We start from the raw sequence: 11320 nt of genomic DNA on the forward strand, positions 1-11320 counted from the left end.
TGAAGATAACAGCTGTATGTGCCTTTAATCATTTGGTTTCAATGTGGAATGTTCTTGCTTAAACGAGAATCTTTTCAAAATGGTTATCATCTTTCTGGTCTTAGTCTTGTAAAGGAGGGGAAGAACTGCTCGTCGTAATCAAGTCAGCAGGCCTTCTCTTGCAGTAGATGGAATGTTTTTTTCTGTTTTCTTTATAGTGAAAAGGTCCATCCCTTGTTTTGTTTTGTTTTTTTTTTATTCATACTATCAGTGTTTTGGAAACAGGCGATGAGATGGAGACTGTTGAATTTTGGCACCTCTCAGGTGGCAAGCTTTTGGGGAATATTCATGAGTGTGTGGGAAGGTCTTTCCACTTTTCTGAGCTGATCATGTTCTTAAGAGAATTTCACTAGCTTTCAGCTTACTTTCCTGCTTCCCCTTGGATAGAGGTGCATGAGGGAGCACCATGCAGTTCCAGTGTTTTCAAAGCTTTTGGAGAACATGAGTAATTTCTTCTATCCAGCATCCCCTGAGATTGCACATATTAAGGGACAGTGTTCCTCAAAATCATTTTTTCTGTACTGAAAGTTTCTTTTTCTGAAGATGACACCAGTGACACTACAGGTAAGTCACTTGTTATAATGTTTGAGAGGCTGATGTACATCTGTTGTCATTTAGTTGTGATTCTTCCTGTTGTATCAACTGAATGTTGCCTTGATTTAAATGCCTGTAGGTTTGGAGCAGCAAAGCACCACCACTTGTCCTCATTCCCTTTCTGCTGCTGCATGTCAGAGGTTGAAGGGGTGGAAGCAAGGACAGATGGAGGGACCTTGATGGATTCCTTGGAGGGGATGCATTTTGCATTGAGGGGTGTTCTTGATGAAAATGCTGTAGTGGAACCTTGGTGGCTTCTGTTTGGGTGTGTGATGAGTGAATCGTGTTAGTAACTGGGAGCAATGTATGGCATGGGGACTAAGGATCTGGGAATGGAGGTTCTTGCTCTGTTGTTCTAGCAGAGCCTTGCTGCCTGAAAAAATGATCAAGTTCATTCTGTAGGTGGGTGATGAGGGTGGAAGAATGGCTGTTCATCGAGGTGTATGGGGAGTACTCAGGACCTGTCATTCTCCCATGCTTTTTGAGCCACTAAGAAGGGTTGTGTTGCTGGGCTGTGATGGGTTTGTTTCTGAGGGATTCCTCTGCATAGTTTGGAGCCTTTGGGGTCTGTTTCATTGCGGTTCCAGTAGGTGGTGCTTGGGCTTCCGTTACAAAGGGTGGATTCTGTTCTGCTGTAGCAAGAGCTGTCCCTTGCCATTTGATTGCCTTGCTCTGTTATTTGCTGGGTGCTGGAGAGGACTGAAGGCTGGAGAGTTTGGCCTTCATTGTGAAGAGAGGGGAAGTTGAAGTTGCATGGATTGGATGAAAGCAGGAAGGCTCTTCTATGACCAGAAGAATGGAAGGTGGCATGAAAGATGAATGAGAGGTCTTGCTAAGGGGCAAGATGGTGCTTCATGGAGAGGATGGTGTAGCTATTTTAAGAACATTTTCATAAAGGACAAAATGAGAAGGATGGAATCGGAAGAGAAATGGAAGCACAGATAGTGCACAGCCAGGCAAGAAAGAAAAAAATGAGAAAATGAAGAAAAAAAGAGAAAGGATGGGTAAAAGAAAAGAAAAGGAAGGACTCGGTGGGAGAGAAAAATAGAGGAAGAGATGCTTGAAGAGATAACCAGCATGCTCTCATGTTATCTGGAGACCCTGAATGGAGTTGAGGAACTCAGCATCCTCGGTACTCATGCACACTCTGCAATGCCTTATGAAGAACTGTCAGCAAGATGGATTCTAGGGGGCCTGTCTGTCCTTCCTTGTGAGCGTGGTGTGTGGTTTGGAAATACCACAAAGATGACAGTGGAAGAGGAGTGTAGTGTAGAAAACACAGGGGAAGATGATGGAAGACAGAAAAGGAAATATAAAAACGGAGAGGAAAGACACTAGCAGAAGGAAAGGAAAAAAGGAAGGTGAGAAAGGAAGCAGAGAAAGAGGAACGAAGAGATGATGACGAGCCCGCTCTGAAGTCACTTCTGGTCGCGGAACAGAACTGTTGGCAAAGCACCGCGCTTCGACGCTGCTGCCCCGTCACCAGGGGGACTGTGTCCGCCTACGTCCGAGGCGGCGCCGGAGCTGACTGGGAGCTGTCATCGAGGGAAGAGGAGAGAGGGGGATGCAGAGTGACGAGAAAGGAGCGTAAAGAACAACATAGGGCTGGGCAAGAATGAAAAGGGAGAATGGAGAACAGATAAAACATTAAGAATTTGCGTAAGGGAAAAAAGCAGGTGATGAAATAGGAAATAATGTGTACAAGCAAAAAGCGCGGCATAAAAGGAAACAACGAAATAAGGGAAGAGGCGAAAAGAGAGCAGAGCGCATGAGGCGTTGGAGCAGCACACGGTGTCGCTGCAGGCTCAGAAACGGCGTGTCGGCGGCTCCGCCCCGGTGCGAGCGGCGGAAAGCCCGGCTGTGAGCGCGGGGGGGGCGGCGCGGGCCGAACAGGAGAGCCGGTGCATCCGGACGGCGGCGGGGAGCAGTGCGGGGCCCGTGCCGGAGGCGGCGATGGAGATGGGCGGCGTGTGTCGTGGTGCCCTGTTGGTGCTGATGCTGCAGTTGGCCTGGGTGCTGGTCGGCGGGCAGGTGCGGTACTCGGTGCCGGAGGAAGCCAAGGCCGGCACGGTGGTGGGCCGGCTGGCGCAGGACCTGGGCCTGGAGGCGGGGGAGCCGGAGACGCGGCGGCTGCGGCTGGTGTCGCAGGGCCGGCGGGCGAGCGTGGAGGTGAGCGGGGCGAGCGGGGCGCTGGTGGTGAGCTCGCGGCTGGACCGGGAGGAGCTGTGTGGGAAGAGCGCGCCTTGCTCCCTGCGGCTGGAGGTGCTGGTGGAGCGGCCGCTGCGCGTGTTCCATGTGGAGCTGGAGGTCACCGACATCAACGACAACGCCCCGGTCTTCCCCGCTGCACGGAAAAACCTCAGCATCGCGGAATACACCACTCTGCCGGGGTCTCGTTTCCCGCTGGAGGGCGCGTCGGATGCAGATGTCGGAGCCAACGCTCAGCTCTCCTATAGCCTCAGCGCCAGTGAGCATTTCGCTTTGGATTTACAGCGGAGTGAAGAATACCGAGAATCGCTTTTTCTGGTGCTCAAGAAATCTCTGGACCGCGAGACTATGGCGATTCACCGTTTGGTGCTAACTGCGAGCGACGGGGGCCGTCCAGCGCTGACGGGCACTGTGGACCTGGTGATCTCGGTGCTAGACGCCAACGACAACGCGCCACAGTTCAACCAGTCTGTCTATAAAGTGCAGCTGCTGGAAAACGCTACAGAGGGGACGTTGGTGGCTCGGGTGAACGCCACGGATCCGGATGCGGGGAGCAATGCCGAATTGACATTCACAGCGAGTAATACTTTTCCCCAGAAGGGGTTAAACATTTTTCTTTTGAATCCAGAAACAGGGGAGATCCGTCTAACGGGCGCCCTGGACTTTGAAGACGTCCGTTCATACGAGATACAAATTGAAGCAACAGATCAGGGGACTCCCCCGCTATCAGGACACTGCAAGGTGGTGGTGGAGGTGCTAGACGTGAACGACAACGCACCGGAGGTGTGGGTGACGTCGCTGTCGGTGCCGGTGCCGGAGGACGCGGCTGTGGGGACGGTGGTGGCTCTGCTGAGCGTGTCGGACCGGGACTCGGGGGCGAACGGGCGCGTGCGCTGCACGGTGTGGCCGTCGGCGCCGTTCGATCTGGTGTCGACGTTCGCGGGCTCGTACTCGCTGGTGCTGCGGGAGGCGCTGGACCGGGAGCGGGTGTCTGAATACGATGTGGAGGTGCGGGCGGAGGACGGCGGGGCGCCGCCGCTGCGCGCCAGCCGGGGTCTGCGTGTGCCGGTGTCGGACGTGAACGACAACGCGCCGGCGTTCCCGCAGGCCGTGTACACGGTGCTGGCGCGGGAGAACAACGCGGCGGGCGCGGAGCTGGCGCGGCTGTGGGCGCGGGACCCGGACGAGGCGGGCAACGGGCGCGTGAGCTACTCGGTGGCGGAGAGCGGCGGCGGGGCCGCGGTGTCGGGCGTCGGGTGGCGTCCGGCATCGAGCTACGTGTCGGTGGACGCGGAGAGCGGTCGGCTGTGGGCGCTGCAGCCGCTGGACTACGAGGAGCTGCAGGTGCTGCAGTTCGAGGTGCGGGCGGTGGACGCAGGGGAGCCGGCGCTGTGCGGCAACACCACGGTGCAGCTCTTCGTGCTGGACGAGAACGACAACGCGCCGGTGCTGCTGCCGCCTGCCGGGGGCGGGCCGGGCGTCGGGGCCGCGGGCTCGGCGGCGTCGGGTGGGCTCTTTGGCGCTGTGGGCGTGGGCGACGTGGGGGCGCCGGCGGGGCAGGTGTTGGCGAAGATCCGCGCGGTGGACGCGGACTCGGGCTACAACGCGTGGCTGCGCTACGAGCTGTGGGAGCCTCGGGGCAAGGGCCCGTTCCGCGTGGGGCTTTACAGCGGCGAGGTGAGCACGGCGCGGGCGCTGGAGGAGGCGGACGGCCCTCGGCAGCGCCTGGTCATCGTGGTGCGGGACCACGGCGAGCCTGCGCGCTCGGCCACGGCCACGCTGAGCGTGTCGCTGGTGGAGGGCGCCGAGGCGGCGCTGGTAGCCACGAGCTCGGGCTCGTTGGGGGCGGGGCTCCGGCCGGCGCAGAGCGGCGCATTGGCTGCGGCATCTGCGGCGACGACGACGAACGTGTGGCTGGTGGTGGCCATCTGCGTGGTGTCGAGCCTGTTCCTGCTGGCGGTGGTGCTGTATGGGGCGGCGAGGTGGGCGCCGCGGGCAGCCGTTTTGTCGGGTCCCGGTCCTGCCACTCTCGTGTGCGCCAGCGAAGTGGGGAGCTGGTCGTACTCGCAGCGCCAGAGCCGGAGCCTGTGCGTGGCGGACGGTGCGGGCAAGAGCGACCTGATGGTTTTCAGCCCCAACTTCCCACCGCCGCCCGATTCCGCAGCGAAAGTGACGCATCCGGAGGCGCCCGTTCTGCTGCAGACGGTCAGTGGCGCTCCCACCCTTCCTTTCCCACCCTTCCTTACCCCGGCACCGTCTTCCCCAGTCGCCTTTCTCGCCCGCTCGATAAGCAGGCGCTCTCTGAGCTGGGTTCAGCCCTCGGGACTGAGGGCGATATGTGTTTGGTGGGCATCTTAGTGTCTGCCTCCGAATTCTCCGAAGGACCCCGGCTCTGTTGATGGGGTGAAGGGAAAGATCTCCCCAAGAATGCAGTCCCTTTCGTTATGAGGGATGTTTTATCATCTTTCCTGATCCTCCTCTGGAAGAGATTAGATGCCAGGTGTCATTTGGGATTTCAGTAGTTTCCCTACCTGTGGTGGATTTTCTCCATTTTGATTTCCTCATTAGAGTTATAATGAAATTGAGGGAGCCGTTTTAGACTTCTCTGTGTGCTTTTTCAAGGATGTTGTAGCTCTGCTCAGCATGGGAAAGTTTTTAGGCAAAGGACTGTGGCTCGCTGTATTTGTCAGAAAGGGAAAGTCCTTTCGTATTTCTGCATTGCTGAATCATGCTATAGATTTCCATTTCTCGCTTTTGGATGGGCTTTCAGCATTTGTATCATCATCATTGGCAGCCTCAGGGATGAACTGTAAACTTTCTGTCGAAGGACCCAAAATTCTCCTCAACTTTAGGTAACATTGTAATGTTGTGCTATGCTCATGAGGTCCAAATTGTGGATCAGTTCCATCAGAGGTAAAAAACTTGAAGGGTCAATTAAAGAGAGTCTGCTGAACACAGTTTATTACATCGTCTGTATGTTTTTTGTGAGGCTCTTGTTAATGGCAACAGGTGTTGATTTCTACTCCTGACCACTGAAGTAGCATGACACACTGGGTAGCTTTGATGTTCTTTCAATATTTGCATCAGCAGCCACACTCTTACAAAGGAAATAAACCCTCATAACTAACCCATAAATCCAAATTGTCCTACAAAACCAATCTGTTACACTGGGAGGCTTGACAACATTTTTGTTGTTCTGTCAAAGAACAATGAATTCCACTGCAATTTAGAGCTGTTATCACCTTTTGAACATTTCAAGTGTGCTGCACACTGTATGATACAATTGGCATGTAGTTTTATTTAAAGTGGTCTCATTTTTTGGAAGGGTGTCCAAATGCTGGAGTGAGCTCTGATTTTTGGAATAAAACAAGCATGTCAAGGAGGTGAGTGTGGCAGTGGCCTTGAGTAGGGCCTGGACACTTGATAGGGGTGACCTTGAGTAGTGGGAAGACTTGTCTGAATTGGAAGTCTTCGGGAGGATCATGGGCCATGTAGCAAGGTAGTAATGGAGATGACATACTTGTCCTGAGAGCACATCTCTCAAACTGGGGAGAAGACCAGGGTAAAGCATAAAGCAGGAAAGGCACAGCCTATTCCAGTCCAGGATCCTTTCCCAGGATCCAGACAGTTTGGACTTGGAGGCCTTCTGGATCTTAAGATAATATGCGATACTGAAATGTCAATCTTTTGATTTTGAGAATCTTTCACCAGGGATAGTTCCTTTTGCTGTTGCTGGCTGATGTAAGAAACGTGGGTGAGATGCTGACTGCTAAATAGTGTCTGATGAATCTTTTTGATCCTGCTTTGGGAAAGTTGTTGTAGGAAGCTAATGTTTCAGCCTGCTGTCCTTGTATAGTGGTGGGCATCTACAGCATTTCCACAGGCATTCATGTTGCTATGGTGGTTTGTTGGTCCTGCTGAGGCAGGATTTCTCAGGAAATGTGGCTGTAATCTCTGTGTGCTTGACTTCCTCTCCTTGTGTACCTGCATCATCAGCTTTGGTAGAGATGATGTATCCTCTTGTCAAGCGTGGCTCATTTTGATGTCTGGATATACATGCCCAGCTTTGGTTTTCCAGCATTTAATGTGGTTCTCTTGAAGAATAAGATCCTTGTGATCTGGGATCAGAGGTATCAGAGCTCTAATCCAAACATTTTTAATAACTCAATTTCAAATGGAACTTTACTATGCAGAAAAGGTATCACTCCATATGTTGTGGTGCCAATCCTGAGGGAAGGTATGTGCAAAGACCTGGGTCATGATCTGAGGGGGGTTTAGAGCTGAGACATGTCCTTATGGTGCAGCAACCTTTGAGTATTGTGGCAGTGATGACATTGAGTAGGGCCTGTGTCTCCATCATTGGAAGCATGACCTTGAGCAGGGTAGAGCTTTCCCTTAAGGAAATGGAGATGCTGGGGAGAATGCAGTCTGTGTCATTGAGGAAGAACTGAAAATGTCTGCTTAGCTGTGGAGGTCACATTTCCCATGGCATGGGATAGAGGATGCCAATAGATAACCTGAAGTTCTCTGCCTTGCAGAGCTGCTCTCCTGGGATCCTCTCAGGGCCTCCAGAAGTTCTACATATCTTTGCAGCCTGGTGTCTTCAGTGCTTCTGAAGATAACTGCTGTACAAAAATCATTTGGTTTTGACATGGAATGTCATTGATTAAAAAATAAGATCTTTACAAAATTTGTATCAGATTTCTGTTCTTAGTTTTGTGAGGGAGGGGAAGAAGTGCTCTTTGTTATCAAGTTGTTAGCAAGCTTTCTCTTGCAGTAGATAGGATGTGTTCCTTCTGTTTTCTTTATAATGAAAAGGGCTATCCCTTGTTTTGTTTGTGTTTTTTTTTTTTTGTCATATTGGCAATGTGTTGGAAACGGGATGAGATGGAGATTGTGGAATTTTGGCACCTGTCAGGTGCCTGGCTTTTGGGGAATATTCATGAGTGTGTGGGAAGGTTTTTCCACTCTCCTGAGCTGAGGATGTCGCTAAGAGAATGTCACTAACTTTCAGGTTTCCCTCCTGCTTCCTATTTGATAGAGATGCGTGAGGGAGCACCATACAATGTTAAGTATTTTCAAAGCTTCTGGAGAACATGAATAATTTTTTTCTGTCCAGCATCCCCTGAGATTGCAGATAATGTTAAGGGACAAAGTGTCAAAACCGATTCTGCTGTACTGAAAGTGTTTCTTTTTCTGGATGCCAGTGATGCTAGAGGTAAGTCATTATAGAGAATGTGTTTGAGAGGCTGATGTACTTCTGTTGTCATTTAGTTGTGGTTCTTCCTGTTGTATCGATGAGTGTTGCCTGGATTGAAATGCCTGTAGATTTAGAGAAAAAAGCACCACTACCTGTCCTCGTTCCCTTCCTGCTGCTGCATGTCAGAGGTTAAGAAGGTGGAAGCAAAGACAGATGGAGTGATCTTGATGCGTTCTTCGGATTGGATGCATTGGGCACTAAGGGGATGTTCTCGGTGAAAACGCTGTGGTGTTACCTTGGCTTTAATTTGGGTGTGTGATGACTGAATCATGCTAATGACTGGGAGCTATGTATGGCACGGGAACTAAGGCCCTGGGAATGGAGGTTCTTGCTGTGTTGTTCTAGCAGAGCCTTGCTGCCTGAAAAAAAAGAGTGATCCTCAAGTTCATTCTGCAGGTGGATGATGAGGGTGGAATAATGGGTGTTTTTCGAGGTACCTGGAGAGCACTCAGGAGTTGTGGTTCACCCATGTTTTCTGAGCTTTTGTGAAGGGTTGTGTTGCTGAACTGTGACGGGTTTGATTTTCTGAACAAGTTTCCCCTGAGTAGTTTGGAGTATTTGGGGTCTGTTTCATTACAGGTTCCAGTACCTGGTCTTCTGTTACAAAGGGTGATGGATTGTTCTGCTGTAACAGAGCTGTTCTTTGCCATTTGATTGCCTTTCTCTGTTATTTGCTGGGTGCTGGAGAGGACTGAGGGCTGGAGGGTTTGGCCTTCATTGTGAAGAGAGGGGAAGTTGAAGATGCATGGATGGGATGAAAGCAGGAAGGCTCTTCTGTGACCAGAGGAATGGAAGGTGGTATGGAAGACGAATGAGAGCTCTTACCAAAGGGCATGTCAGTGGTTCATAGCAACCATGGTGGAACTATTTTAAGAACAATTTGGTAATGGACAAAAAGAACACGAAGAAACAAGAATGGAAGCAGAAGAGAAATGGAACAAAAGAGAGCACAGCATGGCAAGAAATAAAAAAGAGGACTAGCAAAAGAAATGTAGGAAAGGAAGGACTCGGTGGGAGAAAAAAAAAGGATGATATGATTGAAGATATTACCAGCTTGCTCTAATGTTATCTGGAAATGCTAAATGGAGTTGAGGAACTCAGCATCTTTGGTACTCATGGACACTCTGCAAGGCTTGATGAAGTGTGCTGAGGAAGACGAAAAAGGGTTCATGCTAAAGGGCCTGTCCATTCTTCCTTGTGAACGAGCTGTGTGCTTTGGGAATGTTTATTAAAGGAAGTAAAGAACAGAAGAGACAAAGATGAAAGTGGAAAAGGAGTGTAGGAAACATAGGCAAGGGAAGAGAATGGAAAAGAAATAATTAAGAATATGAAGAGAGAAACGAGAGGAGAGAAAGAGTAGCAGAAGGAAATGAAAAAAGGAAGGAGAAAGGAAGGAGGGAAGAGATGATGACGAGTTCTCACCGAGGTCACTTCTGGTCGGGGAGCAGAACAGTTCTGTAGCTGCTCCTCCCGTGGGCAGAGCACCGCGCTCGGCCGCTGCTGCCCCCTCATTAGCGGGAATGTGTCCGTCTATGATGGTGTCCGCCGCGGCGCCGGAGCTGACTGGGAGATGTCACCGAGAGGAGAGGTACTGGGGAGAAGTGACGGGAAAAGGGCGTAAAGAGCAAGATAGGTCTGGGTAAGAATGAAAAGGGAGAATGGAGAACAGATAAAACATTGAGAATGTGAATAAGGGAAAAATCAGGCGAAGAAAGAGGAAGAAGGAAAGGAATGTACGCAAGCAAAAAACACGGAATAAGGAAAACAAGGAAACAACGGAAAGAAGATGAGGCGAGCGAGAGGAGCTGTCCGGATCCGGAGGATTGGGACTGTCAGAAAGCGTCTGAGGCGCTGGAGCAGCACACGGTGTCGCTGCAGGCTCAGAAACGGCGTGTCGGCGGCTCCGCCTCAGTGAGAGAGGCGGAAAGCCCGGCTGTGAGCGCGGGGAGGGGGCGCGCGGGCCGAGCAGGAGAGCCGGCGCATCCAGGCGTCGGCGGGGAACAGTGCGGGGCCCGGGTCAATGCCGAAGGCTGCGATGGCCATGAAAATGGGCGTGTGTGATGGTGCCTTGGTGGTGGTGCTGCAGTTGGCCTGGGCGCTGGTCGGCGGGCAGGTGCGGTACTCGGTGCCGGAGGAAGCCAAGGCCGGCACGGTGGTGGGCCGGCTGGCGCAGGACCTGGGCCTGGAGGCGGGCGAGCCGGAGGCGCGGCGGCTGCGGCTGGTGTCGCAGGGCCGGCGGGCGAGCGTGGAGGTGAGCGGGGCGAGCGGGGCGCTGGTGGTGAGCTCGCGGCTGGACCGGGAGGAGCTGTGTGGGAAGAGCGCGCCGTGCTCCCTGCGGCTGGAGGTGCTGGTGGAGCGGCCGCTGCGCGTGTTCCATGTGGAGCTGGAGGTCACCGACATCAACGACAACGCCCCGGTCTTCCCCGCTGCCCGGAAAAACCTCAGCATCGCTGAGCTGTCTTTGCCGGGGTCTCGTTTCCCACTGGAGGGCGCGTCGGATGCAGATGTCGGACCTAACGCTCAGCTCTCCTATAGCCTCATCCCCAGCGAGCATTTCGCTTTGGATTTACAAAAAAACGAGGAGGAGGGTGAGTCGTTATTCCTAGTGCTTAGGAAACCTCTGGACCGCGAGACGATGCCGATTCACCGTTTGGTGCTAACTGCAAGCGACGGGGGCCGTCCGCCACTGACGGGCACGATGGAGCTGGTGATCTCGGTGCTGGACGCCAACGACAACGCTCCCCAGTTCAACCAATCGGTATATAAAGTGCAGCTGCCGGAAAATTCTGAAAGCGGTACTATAGTGTACAGAGTAACAGCCACGGATTTGGATGAGGGGACAAACAGGGATGTCTCGTACTCTCTGCAGAGCCTGTTCCCTCAGGATGGAAGAGACGTTTTCGGGATCGACAGAAAGAGCGGAGAGATCCGACTCCAGGGAGACATAGACTTTGAGGATATTGGTGTTTATCGCCTGCAAGTGGATGCGGCAGATCAGGGGAGCCCACCTCTGTCTGGACACTGCAAAGTTGTGGTGGAGGTGCTGGACGTGAACGACAACGCGCCGGACGTGGTTGTGACGTCGCTGTCGGTGCCGGTGCCGGAGGACGCGGCAGTGGGGACGGTGGTGGCTCTGCTGAGCGTGTCGGACCGAGATTCGGGAGCGAACGGACGCGTGCGCTGCACGGTGTGGCCGCCGGCGCCGTTCGATCTGGTGTC

The 11320-nt window shown here is 52.8% G+C and overlaps 1 protein-coding gene across 1 annotated transcript; it reads left to right on the top strand.

The window, feature by feature from the left end:
- Positions 1-582: 582 nt before the first annotated feature.
- LOC130601450 (protocadherin alpha-5-like) lies at positions 583-11315 on the top strand (the record flags this gene model as incomplete). Its single annotated transcript, XM_057413538.1, has 3 exons — positions 583-603; positions 2437-5151; positions 10071-11315. Coding segments are annotated over exons 1-3 (3981 nt in total), but the record flags the coding sequence as incomplete, so codon positions are not given.
- Positions 11316-11320: the final 5 nt, after the last annotated feature.

Source organism: Pezoporus wallicus, unplaced genomic scaffold, assembly GCF_028554395.1.
Source record: "Pezoporus wallicus isolate ANWC-B61680 ecotype Strahan unplaced genomic scaffold, APGP_CSIRO_Pwel_v1 contig_8467, whole genome shotgun sequence".
NCBI classification, from domain to species: Eukaryota; Metazoa; Chordata; class Aves; order Psittaciformes; family Psittacidae; genus Pezoporus; species Pezoporus wallicus.